The sequence below is a fragment of the Ochotona princeps genome, chromosome 2 (genome assembly GCF_030435755.1).
Source record: "Ochotona princeps isolate mOchPri1 chromosome 2, mOchPri1.hap1, whole genome shotgun sequence".
Taxonomy (NCBI): domain Eukaryota; kingdom Metazoa; phylum Chordata; class Mammalia; order Lagomorpha; family Ochotonidae; genus Ochotona; species Ochotona princeps.
The window spans coordinates 40,383,150-40,409,187 of NC_080833.1; the positions used below are offsets into that span (position 1 = coordinate 40,383,150).

A 26,038-nucleotide genomic window follows, 5' to 3' on the forward strand; every position below is an offset into this window, starting at 1 on the left:
GAAAAAAACAGCTGATGTCTGATATAACCTGTGTCTAAACTTACAAATATCTTACCAACCCAAATTTTCTGGAAATATCTCTGTGAAGTACTCATTACATTATCGTATATCAAATGAGCTTAATACTCATATAAACATAAGCAGAATGTCGACAAGTAAATTATTCCAGAGCACTCTGACACCCTAAGAAATTTGAGAGAAAGTTAAAGCTCTCAAAACAGAATGCCAAATAGTTATAACACGTAGCATTTTCATTTACATGCTTAACTCATTTAAAACCATTACTGGTTCAGCGTGAAAACAATTAAGCTTGAAGAAAACTGCTGACTACTTAAAACTAACTCATTATTAGCAAATCTACTTCCCATCGTATGTAACTACTTTAATTAAAACCAATTTTAATACATGATTTCGTGCATTGTCAAACTTAATTTTCTTTTTATTTCCAGGCAATTAAGAGACTCACACTGTCTTCCACATCTCCGGTTTTCCAGCCTTTTAACAGCATTTTAGACACAGGTATTTGAAGTTCATTTTCTAGAATCTGTTTAATCTCTCCTGTATAAATAAAAAGAGATCAAATATTACTAACAAAATAACACATTTGTTCATACCCAGAATTAACAATAATATTTGGCATATGGTGCACAATGAATAACAAATATTTCAGTAGCACATATCTCCAATCTCCTTGATCAAACAATATGTTACACCTCTGAAGGACTCAAGCTTCAACATGATGGTAAAAGATGACAATTAAGCTAAATTGAATTAAACAATGGCAGTTTTTAAGCATGACTTTTTAAAAGAAACAGGTATTAAAGATTAGAAACTTAAATGGAAACTATTTCAAACTACTCAACATAGTATATGTTCTATGTGCTCCGCATATTATAACAAAACCAACAGGTGACATAGTATAGGGATACTTTTATAGTTTTGGAAAAACATATGTTAGAGCCAAATTTTTGGCTGAAGTCTTACCTTTGGGGAAATCAACTCACCTATTATTAATTCTGTATCTATACCGCCTATCTAATCTAGTTAAAGGTCTAAGGATGAAGGCAGATAGCATACATAAAAACTGATAGAAAAACAAAGCCAAAGCATATGATCTACAAGAGAAATTACATAGCATTGAAGAGAAAATCAACAGTTACAAGAGAAACCAGAACAAAACAAACAAACAAAAAACAACAATGAAAACTACTTAATAGCCAGAGACAGCTTGTGGCAGAACTCAGCTTCAATTCAGTTTGAAACATAGTTGTATGAAGTATAACCATTTGAAGGACAACAAAGTCATTACAGGCAAGACAAAGCAAGACCAATCTTCACTGAAGATGAAAAACTGAAAGTTAAACACAAAAATGGACATGGTGCCATGGAAAGCGGTGAAATTATTCCACAGGAGGCAAGTCTATTTATAAGTCAATAATTAGTTGAATGCTGGTAGGACACTAACAAACAAAACACCAAATCAATGTACAAATCAACTTAAATTGTTATTACTCTATAATTTCATATTAATACACAATTCAATTACATTTATAAGACCACATATTTTTTAAAAACTGATAATACTACATATGAAACAATAAAAAATGATTACACACTCACAAAGAAAGAGGGTGGGAGCTTATGCATGCAGATTCTACAGAAACAGAGCTACCTGGGTAACCAACCCAAGTTCTTAAAGAAAACTCCTGGGCCTGGCGGCATGGCCTAGCAGCTAAAGTTCTCGCCTTGAACACCCCTGGATCCCATATGGGTGCCGGTTCTAATCCCAGCAGCTCCACTTGCCATCCAGCTCCCTGCTTGTGGCCTGGGAAAGCAGTCGAGGATGGCCCAAAACTTTGGGACCCTGCATCCATGTGGGAGACCTGGAGGAAGTTCCTGGTTCCTGGCACCGGATTGGCACAGCACCAGCTGCTGCACTCACTTGGAGAGTGAATCATCAGACGGAAGATCTTCCTCTCTATCTCTCCTCCTCTCTCTGTATATCTAACTTTGTAATACAAATAAATCTTATAAAAAAAAAAAGAAAATTCCTATATGGAAAATTAGATGATTAGAAGTCATAAAAAGTAATCCCAAATCAATATTATAATTGTGGAAACACAAAACTATATAAACTGTAGGCTTCAAATATGTCACCATTTTTTAAGACTGTTTATTTGTACGTGAAAAATCAGAGATACAATTTTCCATCAGTTTGTTAATTCACCTTTTTTTTTAAAAAAAGATTCATTTTATTTTTTATTACAAAGTCAGACATACAGAGAGGAGGAGAGAGAGAGGAAGATCTTCCATCTGATGATTCACTCCACAAGTGACAACAGCCGGTGCTGTGCCGATCCGGAGCCAGGAGTCAGGAACTTCTTCCAGGTCAGCCACATGGGTGCAGGGTCCCAAGGACTTGGGTTGTCCTCAACTGCTTTCCCAGGCTTCAAGCAGGGAGCTCGATGGGAAGTGGAGCTGCGGGATTAGAACTGGCACCCATATGGGATCCAGGAGTGTTCAAGGCGAGGACTTTAGCCACTAGGCCACGCCACCAGGCCCTGTTAATTCCCTTTTAAAATGCAATGACCGGGCCCGGCGGCATGGCCTAGCAGCTAAAAGTCCTCGCCTTGAAAGCCCCGGGATCCCATATGGGCGCTGGTTCTAATCCCGGCAGCTCCGCTTCCCATCCAGCTCCCTGCTTGTGACCTGGGAGGCGGTCGAGGACGGCCCAATGCATTGGGACACTGCACCCGCGTGGGAGACCCGGAAGAGGTTCCAGGTTCCCGGCTTCGGATTGGCGCGCATCAGCCCGTTGCGGCTCACTTGGGGAGTGAATCATTGGACGGAAGATCTTCTTCTCTGTCTCTCCTCCTCTCTGTATATCTGGCTGTAATAAAATGAATAAATCTTTAAAAAAAAAAATGCAATGACCAGAGCTATGCAGGTCCAAAGCAGCGACCCTGGAGCTTCCTCTGGGTCTCCAAAATGGGTGCAGGGTCCCAAGGTATTAGGCCATCCATCCTCCGCTGCTTTCCCAAGCAATAAACAGGGAGCTGGATGGGAAGTGGAGCAGCTGGGACACGAATTGGCACCTTTACGGGATGTTAGTGCCACAGGAAGAGTTTTAGCCCACTATACTATGGTGTCAGTCCCCAAATATGCCTCTATTAACATAGGATCACTCTGTTTATGAAAATAGTCGAAAGTTGACTCGTATTTTTTATGCCAAATATATATAACATTAACTTGTCACTGGTGGCATAACTTTTCACTGGTGCCTGAGCCACGTGTTACTTAGCAGGGGTTGTCCAGGGATGTTGCTACCTGTGTCCCCTCCAAGTCCCAGAGGCCAGTCAGCACAGCCTCCCAAGAACACCTGCCTCTATCAGATTTACTCTCAATCCCACAAATGGCTTTTCGCACCAATGGGCAGTCATGCTTTCATATCCAGGTGGCTTCAGAGACCTCATGATCTCCGATCTCAGAGACCAAGAGCCCATGGTGTATGCCCAGAACTCAGCAAGCACAGTTCCGAGTGGGGCAAATGCATTTGCATACTCTAGTGCAAAGGAGAGGAACATACCCAAATACACACCAAAGATAAGCTTGCCTGCTCCAGGAAACCAAGCAAAGACCTCAAATACATCTTCAAAAGGCAAAAGAATCCAACAACTTCTCAGAGAAATGAGAACCACCTAAGTTAGCATAATAGGTCCAGTCAAACAACTTCTTCTTTAGACCCAGATCCCATCCTATCAGTTTTCATGAAAGATTAGCCCAACGTGCTGTACCAACTCAGTTCTGCAAGACTTGCACTGGCTCTCTGATCCCTGTTCATAGTCTGGGGAAAGCAGAAAGATGATCCAAGACATGGATCTATAGCACCTACACAAGAGACGCACATGAAGCTCCTGGTTCTTGACTCCAGCCTGGCCCATTCCTAGCTGTTGAGCCATTTGTGGAGTTAAATCAGAGGATGGAGGATTGTTCTCCCTATCTCTCTGTAAATCTGACTGAGGAAGGAGGGAAGAAAGGAAGGAAGAGAGGGAAGGAGGGAGGGAGGAAAAGAAAAGGAAGGGGAAAAGGAGAAGAGAGGGAAAAGGAAGGAGGAAAGAAGAAAGAAAATTTTTCTAACCTTTCAGAGTTTCATGTAACTTTCAAATTTATTGATTTGTTTATCCTTAATATTATCTTATAGTCCATGTAATATCAGCAGACATGTTGCTTTTGCTCTTGTTCACATCAGCAAGAGGATTACTGAATTTCTTAATGTTTTCAAAAAAAAAACAAAAAAAATAGCTTTAGATTTTCCTCAATGTCTCCACTGCTTAACCATTTTCTACTTTGAGTTTTCACATATATAACATTTTTCTTCCATACTTATCCTGGATTTGACTTGGTACTGATTTTTAAATTTCTTAACATTTCTAATGAAATCAGATTGACATAAAATTAATTTCACATATATAAAATCTATTGTTTTGCTGATCATACCAAAAAAGAAAGCATTATCATCAAGGAGCATTTACCAATCATCCCAAAGGCTTCCTTACACTCCTTGGCAATTCTTCATTATCCCTCAACAGAACCATACCGATCTGATACATACACATGAATTTGAATTTTCTAGAGCTTTTTAAAATGGGCTTGCAGACTTTACTCTTTTGGACTTGCATGGTAGCCTAGCAGCTAAAGTCCTTCCCTTGCACACGCCTGGATCCCATATGGGCACTGGTTCTAATCCAAGCAGCCCCACCTCCCATCCAGCTCCCTGCTTGAAGCCTGGGAAAGCAGTTGAGGACAACCCAAGTCCTTGGGACCCTGCACCCGTGTGGCTGACCTGGAAGAAATTCCTAGCTCCTGGCTCCGGACTGACGCAACTCCGGCTGTTGTGGTAGCTAGGGGAGTGAATAAACGAAGGAAAGATCTTCCTCTCTGACTCTCCTTCTTTCTGTAAATCTGACTTTCCAAGGAAAATAAATAAATCTTTTTTTTAAAAAAAAGAATGTACTTCTTATCAGGCTTTTTTTTTCACTCAAAACATATTGTCCAATCCTTCCACTTTGGTGCATTTAACAAAATCAATCCCTTTTATTATTTTTACTAAGTAGTATTTTCTTATAAGAACATATAGCAATTTACCCATTCAATAGTTTATGTAAATTTGGGGTTGCTTTTTCTTGGAACTATTACAAATGAAATTGCTATGAACAATGTTCTACGTGTCTTTGATGCACATATACTTTCACTATCTAAGAAATAGTCCAACCCTTTTCCAACTTAGTTTCTACTGTAATGACTTCAAATTCATTAGCATTTTTCTTCAATTTTGAATCTGCTGTTAATCCCATCTAATGTGTTTTTCATCTCAGATATCACAGGGCTTTTTTTTAACTTTGGTTGTTAACTTCAGTTCATGTTTATATTTCCAGGGACATCTTTATATCTATCTCACCTTTTTAGTAACATTAATCATTGCAGTAGAGGAAGGAGAAAGCATTTCACATTATTTAGAACCCATTCCATTTTGAAAGAAAAAGCTAGTAGCAAAGTAGGAATAGAAGGAATAGCTATATCTATGCCAGTTTTGGGTTGGTTTTGATTTCTTTCCTCATTACAAGCCAGATTTTCTTCCATCTTTGTATGTCCTGTAATTTAATTGTTTCTTTAAAATGGATTCTGATGTTGTAAATTTTTTCCAGTGGGTAACTGATACATTTATATTCCCTGAAATTTGTTTTTGAGATATACTTAAGTTACTTAAATCCCTTTGGACTTACCTTTTTTAATTTGCTTGTGCCAACAAAGCAGTATTTAATCTAGGCTAACTATTCCTTTGAATTACTGAGGCAAAATGCACCCAAGTAGTCTAGCTGGTAGGAACATTATTCCCAGTCTCTGTCTCTCTACATTTCTTGGTGGTTTTAATTCTTTCAGGAGTGAAGGTAAATCTGACTTTCGTTACTCCATTCTTTGTTGGAAATGTAAGTAGAAATTTAGATCAAATGTGCCTAAGACTTTGATCAAGGCATTCAAGAACTTTCTTCTCTTGCAATTAAATATCTTCCTTTGTAATTAACTTTCCCTCTCAGTACTAATGTGCTGGCATCAAACAAATGATTGTCATGTTACCATTATTCAGTTCAAAATCTTTTCCAATTCCCCTTGTGATCTCTTTTTTAGCCTATGATTTATTTGGACTTTTTTTGAAGATTTATTTGTTTTTATAGGAAAGGCAGATTTACAGAGAGGAGGAGAGACAGAGAGGAAGATCTTCCATCCAATGGTTCACTCCCCAAGTGGTCGCAATGGCTGGAGCTGAACCAATCTGAAGCCAGGAGCCTGGAGCTTCTTCTGGGTCTCCCATGTGGATGCAGGATGTCAAGGGTTTTGGTCCGTCCTCGACTGCTTTCCCAGGCCACAAGTAGGGAGCTGGATGGGAAACGGGGCTGCCAGGATTAGAACCAGCGCCCATATGGGATCCCAGGGTGTGCAAGGCGAGGACTTTAGCCACAAGGCTACTGCACCTGGCCCAGAAATATTTTTTAACTTCTATGCTGGAATTTTTTCAGATTATTTTATTTCCAACAACTTCAGTTGTCAGAGAATACACTTCAAAAATTTTTGTGCTTTTATTTGGCTGAGTGCAATTCCCTCCTTAATGAATGTATCAATTTCATCCAAAAAGAACATACATTCTGTGGTAGTTATAAGGAGCATTGTGTATATTTCAAATATATTAAATTGGTGTCCATGTCTTCCAGACCTTCTGTTGCTCTGAACATTGATAAAAGGGAAAAATGTTATAAACTCCCACTACAACATGAATTTTTTCACTTCTCACATCAGTTCAACAAATTTGGGATTTTATATATTTAGAACTTTTATTAATTAGACATGTACATACTTGATATTTAGTTTTCTTGATGAACTGGTATTTTCTTATCATAAAATGTCCCCCATATATTTGTCACATTATTCTTTGTCCAAACTCTAACCCATCTAAGAGTAGCAGAGCACTTCCAGCCTTTATGGAGCTATATATTTTTTTTTAATTTTACTTTTAAACTTTCTCTTTCTACAATTAAATTGGCCTTCTTATTCAAATATAGCTGATTTCCTTTTTAAATTCAGTGTGATGACCTACTTTCTAATAAAATGTGTAATATAATCATCTGTAGTTTTGTTGGATGCAACATTCTAGGTTGACTTGTACTTCAGCTTTTTTTAAAGATTTATTTATTTTTATTGGAAAGGTAGATTTTACAGAAAGTAGGAGATACAAATAGAAAGATCTTCCCTCCACTGGTTTACTTCCCAAACAGCCGCAACAGCCAGAGAAAGGAGCTCTTCTAGGTCTCCCATGTCAGTGCAGGGTCCCAAGGCTTTGGGCTGTCCTCGACTGCTTTCCCAGGCTACAGGATGGGAAGTGGAACAGCTAGGATATGAATCAGCACCCATCGGGGATCATGACCCATGCAAAGCAAGGACACTAAGCTACTCCACCAGGCGCTATTACTTCAGCTTTTAAAATATCACATATTGTCTCACAGTTTGCAGTGTTTCTAATAATAAGACTATGGCCACAATTTTTCAAACTCTTTTCTTTCTATTCTCCTCTTTATTTTGGGTCTAAATTACAACCTGTGTCCTTTTATATTTCCTTTACAAGTCACTCAGACCCCACTGCTCTTCCCACAAATCTGCCACTTGTGTTTAACTTCTTATTGTTCAAATGTATTAGTCTTTAACAGCTAATCTGCTAAACATACACAAATAAAAATTGTAATTGTAGCTCTTCTTTCATTAGTTCCAGAATTTTTTAGCTATTTTTAACATGTTTTATTTATATCGAGTTTTTGTTTTCTTTTATGTTTTTTTTAAAAAATTTAAGATTTATTTATGTTTATTGGAAAGGCAGTTTTAAAGAGAGAAGGAGAGAGAAAGACCTTCCATCCACTGGTTCACTCCCCACGCAGCCTGATCTCCCAGGGTGCAGGATCCCAAGGTTTTGGGCCATCCTCCACTACTTCACTGGACCACAAGCAGGGAGCAGGATGGGAAGTAGAGCTGCAGGACAGAAACTGGATACAGGATACAAACTGGAGCACAAACAGAATCCCGGAACTTGCAAGGGGAACATTAGCCAATAGAGGCATCGCATCCAGCTCTCTTTTTAATTCTTAAGGATATTTATAAGAGCTGTTTTAAAACCCTAATCTTAATCCCATCAAATCTGATTTTTACAAATGTCTTTATAGTTTTTATTTTATCGGCCATATTTTGCTACTTCTTTAATATACTGGTTATTGCCTGTAAGTTACATTAGTGAATGCCGGAATTTTATAGTGCATCTTTAAATTGTATAGATATCTGAGGCCAAGTATGCTAGTTCAACATACTAATGCTCCAGCTTCAAGCACCAGAACTCCATATGTGACCAGTCCAGGCCTTAAATGCTGCATTTCTGATCCAGCTCCCTGCTTGCAGACTGGGAAGGCAGCAGGGGATAGTCCAAAGACTTGGACCCCAAAAGAAGACCCAAAAGAAGCTCCTGGCTCCTGGCTTCGAATCAGTTCAGTTCCAGTCACTGTTGCCATTCAGGGAAAGCAACAGTGGCTGGAAGATGTGTCTCTCCTCTCTGTAAATCTGGTCAACCTTTCCAATAAAAATAAATGCATCTTTTAAAAAAATAATTAGTATAGAAACTTATTTTGGCAGCTACTTACACTTCATGCAGATTGCATTAAACCTTTTGGGATTTATTTTTACAAGTTTTTTTCCAAGTGAAAGGACAGTGGTAATCTTCAAAAGTATACCTAACAGATTACTGGGGTTCCTTGACACTGATAATGTAAGAGCAATGCTAGTAAAACTAGGTGGCCTGTGACAAATCAAAGTATTAGGGCTAAGCTAAAGTAGTGTGGTGTAGCGTATTCTTTACCACCAAAAAGTGGCAATTTTTTAAAATGTCCCTAATGTTGGACACATTTACCCTGTTTTACATGAAAAATGCATACTTTTACACTAGAAAACAGGGTGGTTTGTACTTCACACGACTAATTGCATGATCCAAACTATTACCATAAGTAATATGAGGGAGTGAGTAGGGACTGCTTCCAGCTGACAAACTACATCAGCACCCAGGTATGGCACATGTCCACTTGATGTTGCCTTAGAAACCCGACCGGTTTTGTCAGGGTATTGTCTGAGTGGTCATGATAGTTCTGAGATGCTGTTGGTTTCACTGCTCCAAGGTTGAGAAAATCCTTCTAAGATCTGCTGGCTGATGGAGCCCACCCTAGTGCACCCACTTGCCCAGACATTTGCTGCCAAAGCTTGACCAGAAGAGTTATCCAACTTGTTCTGCTCTCTATCTTCTTACATGGAACTCGACATCTTCTGAAGACCCAAATGAGATGGCCATCATGTCCCCTTTATGCACCTGGGCATGCTGTTCACTGCATAGGCATCAGCAATCAAGGAGCCCCAGTTCCAATTCGTGCAATTCCAAGCTCAGACCACAAATCCTGAGTTTCCCCATGGCTGGAGTTTTGAGTTCAGTGATCCAGTTCGGGGCCCAAGAAACTTCACCTGCAATGACCTGAGACCTGACTTAGAGGCGTGTCAACCAGTACATGGTCTGAATCAGTCTGTCACCCATATCAGCCTATGCACACACTGCTGATTTTCTTTTCTTTTTCTTTTTTTTGGGGGGGAGGGGGGAAGACTTATTTTGATTAGAAAGGCAGATTTACAGGGAGAGGGAGAGATAGAGAAAAAGCTCTTCCATCTGCTGGCTCTCTCTCCAAGCAGTCACAACAGCTGAAGCTTAGCCGATCTGAAGCCAAAAGCTTATTCTGGGTCTCCCACGTGGATGGGTGGTGGTAGTGGGGGTCCCAAGGTCTTAGGCTTTCTTCTACTGCTTTCCCAAGCCAGAAGCAGGAAGCTGGATGGGAAGTAGAGCAGCTGAGATAGGAACTGGCGCGATACCGGATCCCGGTGGATGCAACGCAAGGACTTTAGCCACTAGGCTACTGCGCCGGGGCCCATAATGCTGATTGTAATTTCCTGTTCAGTTCTGTCCCCAGCCCCACATCCCATGCAAACTGATGAATGATGCAGCCCATCCTAACCCAGAGTGCCAACAGCACGAACTGAGCTTAATTGGGACAACCTCCAATAACCCCCCACTAAGCCCACCTCCAGCCACGGTTCCAGTGTATCAGCACGTATTTACACCAGACTAGTCTGTGCTGTATCCCAATCAGGCACTCGTATACACCTACAGGTGTTGCACTTAGCTCCACCCACCCCACTCCACAACCCATTCCACATATATGCCAATGGATGCTGTTCCTTTTCCAGCCTGGACCACCTCCAGTCCTGGCTCTCCTGCACATCAGTGGTAGCTGCAGCCCAGCAGAGAAGTGTCCACAGTTTCCCTTAGGCCCACTCTCAGTCCTAGATCTTCTATTTCCAGGGAGTACTGCGTCTGATCTGACATGACTTGCACCGTGTCTCAACACTTCCTAGTAGATACTGCAGCAAAGTCCAGCCAGTCAGCCATTATCCTGGCCCTTGCAAGCACCAGTGAATGCAGTAGCCTGACTAGCCCGGCCCTCATTCAAACCCAACTCACATTAAGGCCAGTGGCTGCTGTAGCCCTGCCCAGCTCAATCTGCCCCTAATCCCAGCTCTCACACTAACCAGTGGAACAGAAGCCTGGTAGAATAGTCCCCAGAGCCCTCCAACCAGGTTCACTCCAAGCCTGGGTCTTACATGTGCCAGTGTGTACTGCACCCCAATCTGGCATGGCTCATTTTCCCTCAGCATTCACCAGCGGGTGTTATAGCCTGGCTCTACACAACCTGACCCTTGTCCAAGCTCACGCTGGCAGGTGCTACAGCGTAACCCAGCCTGGCCAACCCCCCAAATTCAGACCCTAATGTGAACTGATGAATGTTGTGATCCAAACCAGCTTCGCCTGCACTCTGTCCTGACTCCCGCACTTGCCAATGGGTGTTGCAGACTGGCCAGCCGAGTCCACCCCCAGATCTTGACCCACATGTACTCCCATGGGTACTATAGTCTGGCCTGGACAGGAATGCTCGCAGCCTCAGCTATCACACTCACCTGCAGGATAACATCTCAACAATGGAGTTCCCCAAGCTCCCCTATCAGACCAGCTCACAGCTGCACACTTGTAGGTGTTTGGATCAGCCTATTTTGGCAAACCTCCATTTCTGACATTCATCAGTAGGTACTGCATCCTTACCAGAGTAACCCAAGCCAGTTACAACTCTAAACAGTGGGTGCTACATCCCAGCCTTGACTGGCCCACCCCCAGACTCAGCACTCCTTTGGATCACCATGTGCTGAGACCTAGCCCAGCCCAGCCCACATCCACCATCCCACATCCACTCTGGCTCTCACGAGTGCCAACAAATACTGGAGCCTAGCCCAGTCTGGCACATCGGCAGATCCAGCCCACACACAAGCCCACATGCCAAGAAACAATGTAGCCATGTTTACCCCAGGTTGCCCCCATTCCTGGCTCTCCCACTCCCACTCCGTGGGAATGGTAGCCCAGCAGGAGCATCCCCTTAGTTTCCCTATGGCATCCGCTCCCAGCCACAGATCCTGTGAGTGCCAGTGGTTGTTCTGATCCAGCCTGGCATGGCCTACCTCCATCTTGGCCCTTGCCATCAGATGCTATAGTCTGGCATGCCCCATCCAGGCCTCAGCCCCAACTTTCACTGGTAGGTGATGCAGCCTAACCCTGACCAACCTGTCCCATTCTCAGGTATAATGCAAGCCAGCAGGTGTGATAGCCTAGCCTGGCATGGCCCAAAACCCATCCTAACTCCTACGAATGCCAGTGTGTTATGGCTTCGTTCAGCCGTGCCTATCTGCACCCCCTGCCACCACCAAGCCAGCCCACACACCTGCTGACAAGTCAGAGTCCAAACTTTTTAAAAATATAATCTACATTTTCTAGATGTTAAACAATTTAATGCCTTTCATCAAGGTCATTTTGAAGGAATTGTGATTTAAATTTACAATACTGGGCCCGGCGGCATGGCCTAGCAGCTAAAAGTCCTCGCCTTGAGCACTCTGGGATCCCATGTGGGCACCGGTTCTAATCCCGACAGCTCCACTTCCCATCCAGCTCCCTGCTTGTGGCCTGGGAAAGCAGTCGAGGAAGGCCCAATGCATTGGGACACTGCACCCGCGTGGGAGACCTGGAGGAGGTTCCTGGTTCCCGACTTCGGATCGGCACACACCGGCCCGTTGTGGCTCACTTGGGGAGTGAATCATTGGATGGAAGATCTTCCTCTCTGTCTCTCCTCCTCTCTGTATATCTGACTTTGTAATAAAACTAAAATCTTTAAAAAAAAAATTTACAATACTAAGCCTTTATATTTGTGAAACACAAGTAAACATGATGTGGGGAGAATTCTACCCCTAAAAAACAAATGGTAATTAATACATTCCAATTATTTCCTTTGAAGAGGAAAATTTGTTATGAAAACTAGATACCATGTCCATATTAATCATTTCTGAATAGAATGTAGCATACTGTTGCAAAGTATCATCATATATTAAGATTTAAAAAATGTCCATACTCTATTATTCGGTGAATATGATTGAGCAAAATTATTGATCATCTCTGTAGGGATCTTTAAATTTCTTTTAAAGATTATTGCCTTTTTTAAATTAAAAATGTCAACACAAGATGGCGCCAAAATCTCAAAAGATTAAAATGAAATAAAAAATATCTCAGAATAGTACACAGAAATCAAACCTGTCACCAAAAGTAATAAAATGTACAGTAATACATCATCTGATCTCTCATATGTAAAATTCTCAGAAATAAGTCTCTTATATCTTTGTTCCATCAACATATTGTAACATTAAAACTTACTTTCTCCACACATGTCCTTATTTAAGCCACCAACCTCTACAATAGTTCTCATTCGCATTTTGCATGTCATTCCTTGGAGGAAAAATCCGATTAAAATTTCACATTAGAAAAAATACTTTTGTCTTTCAAGGTCAGAAAGGATCCATTCCAAAAGACATTTAAATTTGCTATCTGATATTTTGCCAAAAAGTAACTTAAGGGCAAAAATTGTAGTTCAGTGAGTTAAGCTGCCTTAAAAAGGGCATCCCTTATGGAAGTGTGGGTTCAAGTTCTGGCTACTCCGTGTCCAAGTCAGCTTCCTATTAATGCACCTGAGAAGACAGCAAAGATGACAAAAGTACGTGGGCTCTTCGACCAGTGTAGGAGACTAGGATGGAGCTCCCGTCTTCTGGCTTCAGCCTGGCCCAGATCTTCTCATTCTTAATGAATGAAAGAATGAAGATCTCTCTCTCTCGGTATGTGTCCCTCCCTTTTTGTCTGTCACTTGTCTTTCAAATAAATAAATCTTTTTTTTTTTTAATGATAAGGACTATATTATTGTAATGCTTACAGCCTATCCTTCTGAACCATCTGACCTCACAAATTCAAGTATCCAACTTCTTCTTATCTTGCTGCTCATAATGTAAATTCATATGAAGAGGTTCATTACCGTACACTTACAAACATCAAAATTACAAAATGTACTTGAAGCTTTCTGAGACCAAAAGAATTCCAGAAAGTTTCTCTATTTGATACAAGGTTATTTACATGATTTTGAATTACTTGTTTTTAATTTTTTAATGTTTTTTTTTAAATACTCAGGCATACAGAGACAGAGATCTTCCATCTGCTGGTTAACTCCTCAGATGGACACCACAGCTGGGGCTGAGCCAGGACAAGGCTAGGAGCTGAGAATTCCATCTGGTCAACCAAAGAGGTGACAGTGACCAAGCACTTGAGTCATCACTGGCCGCCTACCAGACCATGTTTCTACAATGCCTGTGTCATTTCACATTCACACCAGCTAATGCACAAAGGTTTCCACTTCTCCATGTCTTTGCAAACACTTGTGCTGTTGTTGTTGTTGTTGTTGTTGTTGTTGTTGTTGTTGTGTGTGTGTGTGTGTATAATACCCATCCTAGTGGGTGTGAAGTGATAACTCATTGTGGTTTCAATTTGCATTTCCTAATAATTCATGATGTTGAATGTTTTTTCATCTGCTTATTTATTTGGGAAAATACCTATTCAATTCCTTTGCCTATTTTTTAACGGTGTATCTGGTGTTGTTGCTGAGTTGTAGTTCTTTATATATTCTCAATATTAATTCCTTTTCAGATAAGTGATTTGCAAACAGTTTTCACCCCTTCCAAAGGCAGCCCTTTCACTGTTTCATTATGTCTTTTGATACAATTTGACACAAGTTTCTAATTTTGAAGTCTGGTTCATCTATCTTTCCTTTTATTTTCATGCTTTCAGTATGATAATATAAGAAATAATTCCCAACCCAAAGTCACAAAGCTCTTCCCTTACATTTCTTCCGATAGTTCTGTAATTTGAGTGGCTATCATTAAGTCTTTTAAATTCTCTATGTTAAACACCACAAACTGCTAACAAGGGTATAAATTACCGCATTATTGATGGACATAAATTAATAAAATTTCTCCTAAGGATAACTTAGCAGATACACCTAGAACTTTTAAAATGTGCATGTCCTCTAGCACATGTATCATATTTTGAAGCATCCATATTAAAGCAAGTAATCATGAGGCTCTAAAAGGCTCACTGAAGTAGGTTATAGTAAAAAAAAATCAATGAATGAAAATTCAAATTAACAAACAGGAGTGCTCTAGTAAGTTATGTTTTAGGCTATAAAAACTGCACATCTAAAGAACATTTTAAATATACAAAATAACAATAAGTAAAAGGATTAGATTATGAAAATCAAATATAGTGTTATTTAAATTTATGAAACAGTTGCATCAAACACTAGAAAGCAGAAATAAACATAGCAAAATTATAACTTTACCCTTTTTAAAGATTTATTTATTTATTTATTTATTTATTTGAGAGGGAGAGAGACAGAGACGAAGATCTCCCGTCCAATGATTTATTCATCTAGTGGCCTCAATGGCCACAGCTTAGCTGATCCGAAGCCAGGAGTCCGGAGCTTCTTCTGGGTCACTCATACAGTGTAAGGTCCCAAGGTTTGGGCCATCCTTAATTGCCTTCCCAGGCCACAAGCAGGGAGCTAGACAGGAAGCAGGGCTGCCATGACATGAGCAGGTGCCCATATGGGATCCTAGCATGAACAAGGTGAGGACTTTTAGCCATTAGGCTACTGTGCTGGGCCCAACCTCACCCTTTTCAAACATTTGTTCTTGTTTTCATTTATTTGTTCATTTGAATGACAAAGAAAGATAGCGAGAGAGACACAGCCTTTCTATCTGCAGGCTCACTCTAAGAAAGAGCTGCAACATCGGGGGTTTGGTCAGGCCAAGGCAAAACCCTGGAACTCCATCTACATCTCTTTATCAGTGGCAGGGACCAAGTACTTGAGCAATCTTGCTCTGCTTTTCCAGTGCATTTAGCAGGGAGTAAAATAGGAAGTGGAGCAGCTATTGTAGGTAGCCACTTTACACCCCCCACTAAAGCCAGTCCATTACTCTGATGTAAGGTAGAATTACTGGCAATGCTCACTTTTTAAGTTACATCCACTTCATGAACATTTTCTCATGAACACAGCAGAGAGAGCTGAGGTCACAAATGCAGTATTTAAAAACTGAGGGGCACCTTCAATGCCAGCAGCCAAACAGAAAGGATGAACAAAGTACTGTATATAGCACAGGTATATAACAAATCTGAACCATGTATTTAGGGAAGCACAAAGAAATTCTAGATTCCAAGCAAGCAAATAATCTAGCAGTAGAGCAAAAATTAAAAGAACAGAAAAGATGAAACATATTAGAAGTTGTTTAAACAGCATGTAAACAATCAGTGTAAACTGTATGAAAAGAACTAAAATGGTGATTCGTAAGTAAGGCAGGTATCCATGAAAAAGTCTATAGCAATGCATATGAAGCTGTAGTTCTTGAGACAGGTGTTTCACCTGGCAGTTAAGTTGCCAGTAAAGATGTCTAGATCCATTATCGGACTGCCTGGGTTTAAGTTCCAGCTCTAGTCCTGATTAGCTTTCTGCTAATGTGTACCCTGAGAGGCAGTAGGTAATCGTCTACATTGTTGAGTCCATAGGAACTAGACTGAGGTCTTGGCTCCCAGCTTTCATCATGGTTGCACACATTTGGGAAGGTCACTCAATGGACAGGAGTTTGTGCCTTTGTCTCTCAGATAAACAAGTAAAATTTTAAAATAAAAGATACAGTACTTGAATTAGTTTAATTAGAATCACCATGGTTTTCAGGTTTTTCCCAAAAAAATGCAGATTTGAATGCTCTGCCTCACTAATGAACTGAATTAAAATTATGAAATTCACCCTAAGAATAACAAATGTAATCAGGCCCCCCTTCTAACTCCTAACTTAGGTGATTTGATGGACAGAGTATTAGAAACACTCGTTTAGGGGTTAATAACTGAACCTAAGCAGCAGCGGGCTAAAGCAGTAGAACACATTATGTAGACAACAAACACGTAGGTACCACCTCTGCTGCAAACGAGATTCCGTGATCACTGCTTTTGGTACAGAACCTCTGCTTCATACACGTTTAGCTTAATAATTGCTTGTGCCTGAAGGTGGTTTTTATCATACTACCCAACTGCTGAATTTATTCTTTCTACATTGTATTTTTTTAACCTCTGTAGCTGCTTACAGTATACTCTTACATAAAACACTTAATGCCAGGCCTGTTTTTTATGGGATGAGAAATGTATCTGGCACACAACATACTGACAGGGAAATTACAAAAGTAGTACTTCATCAGGAAAGGAAAGCTGTAGGGATAGAATAATAGAGTAAGAGCAGAGAGAAGGGAGTATATGTGTGTGTGTTACCATATATGCATGCACACACACATATTTGGTTAATGAGCTTAAACTTAACCTAAAAGGTGGAAAACTAGATGAAATCTGGAAAATGCACACTCTTGAGACCAGCAGCTGGTCTCACCCCAAAACACTCCCTGTGACTTTGTTCGCAGCCAATCCTTTCCCCTATGTCCAATTTCTAAAAATAAAATGTATTTTTTTTCCAATTTATCTGAAAGGCAGAAAGAAAGATACAAAGTCCTTTCATCTCCTGGTTCATTCCTCAAATGCCCTCACTAGGCAAGGTGGGGAACACTAACGCCAAGAGCCCAGTACCCCAACAATGTCTCCCACAAGACTTGAGTCATCTTTTGCCTCACACAGTGTGCACCAGCAGGAAGAAGTAAGAAAGAGAAGATCCCCCAATTCTAGCCTGTGTATTCTGATAGAGGATGTACATACACAGGAATTGAGGTAGCATGGCAGAGATGTTCATTACATGCACAGGAATTGCAGGATTACTCACAATGGCCAACACAGAAAAACCACCCGAGTGTCTAATACTAGAATTCATCTGATATAAACAGCACAATCTGCACACAGTGGAATACTACTCAGCGTGAAATAAAAGCCTGAATTCTGTCATTTGATACAACACAAATGAACCCAAAGGACACTGCTTCACCATGTAAAGAAAGACAACTATTACATGATCTCACTTGTTTATGGAATCTGAAAAATCGAACGCATGGAAGCAGAAAGCAAGACAGTGATTATTTGAGGCTAGCAGAAGGTTAGGGAGGTGAGGATGAGAAAACAATGGGTGGTGGTCAAAGGGCACAAAGTTTTCATTAGGAGAAAAGGCCAGCACTGTGCCTGATGGGTCTTGCATTCCATATGGGCATCAGTTTAAGTCCCAGTTGCTTCACTTCTTATACAGCACCCTGCTAATGGTGGGGAAAAGCAGTGGAACATGGCTGAAGTCCACTGGCACCTGCCACCATGTGGGAGACCCAGAAGAAGCTACTGGCTTCAGCCTACCCTAGTCTTGGCCCTTGTGGCCATCAGGGGAGTAAACCAATAAAGATCTCTGTCTCTCTCTGTCTCTCTCTCTCTCTCTGCAATTCTTCCAAATAAATAAATCTTTAAAAGCAAAAAGAAAATTAAGTTCTGGTGATCAATCCAAAGAGAACTAATTATAACATACAGTATATTTCAAAATTGCTAAAACAGCATATTTTAAAAGTTCTCACCACTAAGAAATAGTAAGTGTGGTACTAGATACGTTAATTAGCCTCATCTGCTAATTTCATGTTGTGTACATATACAGAAACATAACTCATAAATATATAAAATAATTAGTCATTCATTAAAAATTTGAAACTAAGGAAATATTTCTAATACACAAAAACAAACTATCTCCATTAAGAACACAGCCTGATATGGCATGTATTCCAGTTACTAAATGGCTGTCAGTTACTTCAGTAGTGCACAATTTTGGGGGTGGAGGAAATAAGACATCAGTTTTTAGAAGGATTAAACAATGCTACCAACGCACAATAATAGTTGGCTTTCCTTCCCAGAGTACAAGATATAATAAATCCTCTTGTCATTTCATGCTCACAATACCTTTGTTAAGGCAAACAAAATTATTACTATTTTCTTCTTTCCATATACAAAAATAACATAAAAACACTTAGTACTTACTCATAAACTATAAATGAGTTACAGAAGGCTTAATGCATTTTCCAAAGATTACACAGCAAATCTGTCAGGATTGAGACGAGAAACTTCATAGGTACAAGATTAAAACTGATTCAAAATTATATGAGCTGCTTTTTCAGATAAAAAAAATGTACTAACCAAATATTTTAAGTCTTACTATATTCAGTGATTCTTTTAGAACAAAATATTATCCAATATAATAAAAGTAGCTTTAAAGAAGATTAAACTCAAAAGACAAATAATGCAACTAATTAACAAATCTGTTTTTCTGCTGCAATTCAGAAATCTAAGAAGGGTTATGATACATAGTTCAAGCCAAAGAAGGTTAGGTTTGTAGTGCTAATGGAACGCACTTTATTAAACAAATATTTTTAAGTTAGGTTAGATCCATTGTTAAAACATGAAGACATAATAATGTGCAATAATTCCAATCCTTAGAAAATCATGCTACAGCAGACAGTATTTCATGGAATAATGAATATTTTAAAATAATTCTTCAAATGTATGCAAGAGAACAAAATAAGACCTAAAAGGGGTTTGGTAATGAAACAAAACTGCATTAATAAAAAAGAGCACTTAGAAACATTAACAGGCCATTGCAATTACCACTAGGTGTCACTCCAATATAAAGTTCCCGACTGCCATTAGGTTTACCTCCCACCCTTTTCAGCTCCCAAGTAAATACAAGGAAAATCCAAGTTATTAAGCATCTCTTTACCTGTCAATGGTTATACATTTATAGCTACAGGAAAAGTTAAAATTTATTCAATTTCTAAATAAAAGATGTCAGCAATAATTATATTGCAGGTCACATAAACTTTATGTACTATATATGTATATGTTTGTATATTATTCCAAAAGCAGAGAGGCAAAGACAGGCAGGAAAGCAGGCAGACACTGATAGCTTCCATCTACTGGTTCGTTCAAAGTCTTCAAAGTCTCTAATGGCCAGAATTCAATCTTTCATCTACTGGTTCACTCCCCAAAAGCACTCCAAAGACAGGGACTGCCTGGTTGGGTGGAAGCCAGGAACTAGGAACTCAATCCAGGTTTCCCAGGTGGGTGGTAATGACCCAGCTACTTGAGCCACCACTACTTGCAGTGGTCTGCACTGCTAGAAAGTTCGACTTAAGAGTCAGGACTTAAACCCAGACTTTATTATGATGTGCAGGTATCTTAAGCATTATATATATGTATCCTGTATCAGAGTTCCTGGGGTTGCACCTAGGCTCCACATCTGATCTAGCATCCTGCTGATGTGCACCTTGGGAGACAAAAGACAATGGTAATTGGGTCCCAAACACCCATAGGACCTGGAATGAGCTACTGCCTCCTACCTTCAACCAGGCCATGCCCAACAACTGCTGGTATCTGGAGAATGAACCATCTGATAAATGAGATACGTGTGTGTGTGTGTGTGTGTGTGTGTGTGTGTGTGTGTATCCAAAATGAATGAATAAATTTCAAATAAATTCTGAAGTGTTTTTAATTTATAAAAAAATGTAAAAAGGTCCTATGGCAGTTGAATAGACCTCAGCAAGATGTGTTCAGGAAAGTATAAATAGAAAACATGGATTATTTAAAGTCCATTCCTACATTTCAAGGTTTTTTTTTCTTTTTACCAAAATAAACTTCCCTATTAATTCCTTTATTCCACAAACCTTTAATATGTGCTCTCATGCATGTATACTGGTGAGGACTCCAATAAGTTCCTAGAAGAACCCTTGTTTGTGTAAGCATGTATGCCAGTGATTCAAAAAAGTTCATGGAAGGAATAGGCATCTGGCCCTGTAGTTGCCACATATTTGGGTTGTTTGCATTCTGTATTGGAGTGTCTGAGGTCAAGCCCCAGCTCCATTCCTCAATCTAGCCTCCTGCGAGTGGGCACCTGGGGAAGCAGCAGGCTTCCCAAGAGTAGGGTCCCTAACTCTCACAAAGGGACTCAAATTGAGTGACTACATTCAACCATTAGCCTGATCTGGCCATGGTCATCAGAGGAGTGAAACACCAAACGGGAGCATACCTCTCTCAAAACACACAAATTTTTAAAATATTGAATCTATTCAGACTGTTAATACACATTTTCACAAACTTGCTGAAGAGTCCTCATACAGGTACATACTCATTTATTGAGCCATTCACTTCTTCAACAACTATTACTCTGTATCAAACACTAAGCCTAGACAAAAAATTTAGAGAATAAGACTTGCTTCCTAAGTTTGAGAACTTAGTATTCACAAGGGAAACCTGAACCATAGAAAAAGGGAATATATCTTAAAATCCATCTTTAAATGATGTGTAAAATTTTACAGGATATAGAGAATAAATCAGCTTAATTATGTCCACAGAGGACAAAAACAAAATATTTTCATGAAGTCCTGAAAACTGAGTATGAGCTTTCTAGAAATTCAAAACAAGAAAGATTAAGAGAAGAGAACATGAAAAATAATGAACCACTGAAAGACACATGAGCTTTGTATTTTAGAAAGATTACTCTATGACAACTATGAAAAGTACATTTAAAAAGGAATAATAAAGTATGAAAAAAAATAAGATTTTAATAGGAAGAAAATTAACTTCCAATGGGATAAAAATAGTTTCAAGTGATAGTGAGAAAAAAAATCACACAAAAGAACTTAACCAAACATAGTGAAAGAAAATGTTTTCATGAAGTCTAAAATATTATCCAGAAGTATGCTTTCCATTATTATGCATGCCAGCATATAAACAGTGGAACAGAGAACATACGTGGCACAACTTTCTAACTGACATACAGTTCATAATAACAGAATAACTACAACATGGAACAAATATAATTGAAACTATTAAAAAGAAACAGGACCTGATACATGCCATATCATAAGAACACGTTTACAGGGTGAAAACCAAGCTGGGTTGGACCACAACATCTGGCAATTCACATGAGTGCTAGGAGTGGGCAAGGCTGGTCTACACTGTTGCACACACCAGCCAGAGCTGGGACTGGGGGTGGGCCGAGCTCAGCCAGGCTATAGCAACTGCTGGTAAATGCCAAGAAAGCAGGGCAGCAGGGGTGGGAGGCATCTCAGACTAAACCACTGGACCTCTTGGCAGGCACACTCCAGGCTAGGTGTAGGCATGGTGAGGACTGAGGACTCCCTTGCTGGGCTGCTATACTGGGGATGGACCACTGGGGCTAGGCTGCTGCACCCACTGGCATGCATAAGAACAAGAAGGTGGGCCAGTCAGGGCTAAACTGGGTGCAAGTCACATCAAGCTAGACCACAGTACCCCCTGGCAGGTACAAGATGCAGGGCTGGGGATAGGCTTGAGAGGAGAACTGTGGACACTCCCGTACTCAGCTGTATCTACTGCTTGTGAGCACATGAACCAGGGCTGGAAGCAGGCCAGGCTAGATAAGGAGCACCTGTTGGCATATCTGAGCGCAGGACTGGGAGAAGGTCAGGCTTAGCTAAGCTGCAGCATTCATGAGTATCCACAAGATCTGGATAAGATGTCGGATGGGCTAGACTAAGGAACAGCAGAGGCTAACATATGCAAAAACCAGGGTTGGAGGCAGGCCTGGTGGGGATTATTCAGGGTCTCCCCCAAATAAGCCATGACACCCACTGGTATGTGTGAGGACTGGGTCTTTAGTGGGCTGGCTGAGCTGGGCCTCAGCACCCTTCAGTTCGTGTGACATGGGGCTGGGACAGAAATGACCAGGCAGCTGCACCCATGGATATGAGCATTGGCTGACAGATGACAGACCAAATCTGACCCTGTGCTGCCTGGCACACACAAAAGTAAACTCTGAAATCACCCAACAGGATGCTTCTTCAGGGAATCCCCAACTGGAGCACTAGACTCAGGTCCTGGCCACAGGGAAAAACACAGGATGTCTGGTTTAACCTTGGAGTGCCTATGTCAGGACTGGGCTTCCTCAGTTACTGATACCTGTCCAATGGACAGCATGTCCAGTTGCACACAGGGGTATAATGGTCAATTCATCTAGGCCAGCAGGGGATATTGACTGCCTTGTCAGAAGATAGAAGGCAGAAGAGGCTGGACAATTCTCCTGGCCAAGCTTTGCAGCATGTTCCTGGGTCTGTGCATGTCCTAAGGTGGACTTGGTCAACAAATAAACCTTAGAAAGGTTTTCTCAACCTTGGAGCAATGAAACCAAAAATAGTCAGAACTATCAAAACTACTCATATAATACCCTTGAGAAAATTCTTCCCCACATCAGGGCCTCTAAGGCAACATCAATGTCTTTCCCTTACCCCCGGAGGATGATGTAGATTGAAAGCAAGGAGTAAACCGCTCCCTGTGGACACAGCAGAAAAACAAACATGAAACATCTGCCCCACCCACCTTCCTCTATACTGGAACCTTTCCACCCTAATCAGAGGCCCATATACACATGCATCCCTCTCAACTATGTAAACAATATCAAAAAGAAACCTTAAAAAAATTTCTATTACATGCTTAAAATTCATTGAGTAAAAAAAATTTTGCAGTACAATTCATAAATGGGATCGTTTCTCAGCCTTCTAGCTGAGATCTAGCACATCTTCTAAATGATTTCATCACAGTATTTTTTTTTTCAACAAAAATGACAGCTTGGCTACTTCTACTGTCGTATTTGACAGTTTGTTTCTAAAAAAGCCAAGAGTTTTAAAAATGTGATCCCTTAGAAATCTCTCACTTGTTTGTATCATAAATATTTTAACTATTTCCATAATCAGATTCTCCATATTAACACAGAATTAAAGCATAACATTAACACACATAACCCACAGAAGCCAGTATATCTGATCACCATTCTTGAAATGAGCAGGAGGCTTCAAAGGCTTGAGAAAAAAAGTTCCAGTAATCAGAATATTCATTAACATATACCAACATATACAATTGGAACACAAACACACACACACACAAACACAGGAAGCTATGAAATGAGAGTTTAGGGCAAGCACCGTGGCTGTGCACGTGATATCTCTACCTGCAATCCTGGCAACACAAATTGGTAGCTATTCAAGTGCCGGTTGTTCCACTTTCAATCCAGCTTTCTGCTAGTGCACTTGGAAATCACTGGCATGCAGACCAAGTACTTGGGCTCCAGCACCCTGGTAGCAGACCCATAAGAAGCTATCGGCTCCTGGCTTCATCCTATCCAACCTCCAGCCACTACAGTCATTTGGGGAGTAAACCACCAAATAAAATATTCTCTCCATGTATCTCACCTCTTCTCTATGTAATTCTGACTTTCAAATAATAATAAAGAAAAATCTTTAAAAAAAATGAGTTGTTCCTATCAATGTAGTCACATGCTGAGGGAGTTCAGTACTTACACAACTACTTTAATTCTTCAGAATTAACAAAAAAGAAGCTAGAGAAAAATGTCAAAGTACATGAAAACATAAAAATTCCCAGATAAAAATAAATACACAAATGAAAAATGCTGTAATACTACACTAAAAAACTATAATGTGGCATTTTTAGTAATGATATGAGGGTACTTCAAAAACTTTGCATAAAAGTGGAATTAAGGGCCTGGCGCTGCGGCCTCGCAGCTAAAGTCCTCACCTTGAACACGCCAGGATCCCATATGGGCACCGGTTCTAATCCCAGCAGTTCCACTTCCCATCCAGCTCCCTGCTTGTGGCCTGGGAAAGCAGTCGAGGACGGCCCAGAGCATTGGGACCCTGCACCCGCATGGGAGACCCGGAAAGAAGTTCCTGACTCCTAGCTTCTGGATCGGCGCAGCGCCGGCCGTTGCAGCCAATTGGGGAGTGAACCATCGGATGGAAGATCTTTCTCCCCTCCTCTCTGTATATCTGACTTTTTTTTTTTAAAGATTCATTTATTTTTTTTATTGGAAAGGCAGATATACAGAGAGGAGAGACACTCCCCAAGTGGCCACAACGACTGGTGCTGAGCCAATCCAAAGCCAGAAGCCTCCTCCGGGTCTCCCACGCTGGTGCAGGGGTTGTCTTGGGCAGTCCTCCACTGTTTTCCCAGGCTACGGGCAGGGAGCTGGAAGCAGGGCTGCCAGGATGAGAACCGGTGTCCATATGGGATCCTGGCGCATTCAAGGCGAGGACCTTCACCATTACGCTATCGTGCCGTATATCTGACTTTATAATACAAATAAAATAAATCTTTATAAAAAAAAGAAAGAAATGTGCATTTCCATTAACTTTTTGAAGTTAAAACTCAAAAATTCAAACAGTGTAACTATTAAAACATGCAAATAGGTATGCAAAATAAGCTACATTAGTGACACCAATATCACAAATAATTCAAAATTTGGGAGATGTAAAATATGACATTACAGTTACACCTACTAGATGTTCTCTAGCTGTACAATTTCGGTAACAAAAAAATCAGTAGAGAATACATAAAAGAAAATGAGAAAGGAATCAATAAATTATTGTGATATCAAAAATATAAAGCAAGGCAGAAAGACAAGCCGAGAGGGTCTGCTGGCTTCAACAGTGCCCAGTCTGGGCTGCTGTGGGCCTCTGGGGAGACAAGCAGCAGTGGAAGAGGTCAGTCTCATCCTCTCTGTCACTCTGCTTTCTAATGAATAAATAAGTGATTTATTTCTTTTTATTTGCAAGTCATTTTTCCAGAGAGAAGGAGAAAGACAGAAACGACCTTCTTTCCACTGATTCACTCCCCAAGTGGCCACAACAGCTAGAACTGAGCCAATCCAAAGCCAGGAGCCAGGAGCTCTTCCGGGTCTCTAAGGTGGGTGCATGTTCCCTAAGCTTTGGGCCATCCTCTACTGCTTTCCCAAGCCATGAGTAGGGAGTCGGACTGGAAATGGAGCTTTTGGGACATGATCTGGCAACTATATGGGATTCAGGTGTATGCAAGGTGAGACTTTTAGCCATTGAGCCAAAGCCATCTCGCCAGGTCCAAAAATATATATTTTTAAAAATGGACAGTAACACATACAGTAGGAAATTTCCAAATTGTGGAAACTATCCCACCAGAAGATCAGACGTGTATTAAACAGTCTTTTAAATGAATACAGTACATATTGTGGCCAAAAAAAAGTCTCCACAAATTTAAGACCAGAGAAATTGTATCAAGTATCCACACAATACACACTAGAAACTACAAAAACAACAATAGAAAGAAAAGCTCAACCACCAGCAGCAGAGTTCCACCAGCAGCCAGACGGGAAGGGGAGTTCACCAGGAGTTCAGCAGGTTGACGTGACAAAGAATTGCCCATCCTGCTCATTTGTTTGATTTGAACAGGAGCAGAAACAGAACAGCAGATCTCAAACAGGTAGTGTGGGAACAGGGTAGATTTCACAGCCCAGACCCCCTACCAGAGCCGTATCAGGTGCCATTTGGTGCAGGCATGCAAAGGCTGGAGGACAGGACTGCACATGCACTGAGCTTAGAGCAAACTCATCTCGGGATAAATGCA

The 26,038-nt window shown here is 40.6% G+C and overlaps 1 protein-coding gene across 2 annotated transcripts in view; it reads right to left on the reverse strand.

Annotated features, from left to right (window-relative positions):
• Window positions 1–26,038, reverse strand: part of FAF1 (Fas associated factor 1) — a 387,381-nt gene that overhangs the window by 269,336 nt on the left and 92,007 nt on the right. For both annotated transcript variants that reach the window (XM_004588662.3, XM_058681408.1), the window contains one exon: window positions 467–558. In XM_004588662.3, the coding sequence (XP_004588719.2) occupies window positions 467–558 (92 nt within the window). The remainder of the gene's footprint in view (window positions 1–466; window positions 559–26,038) is intronic.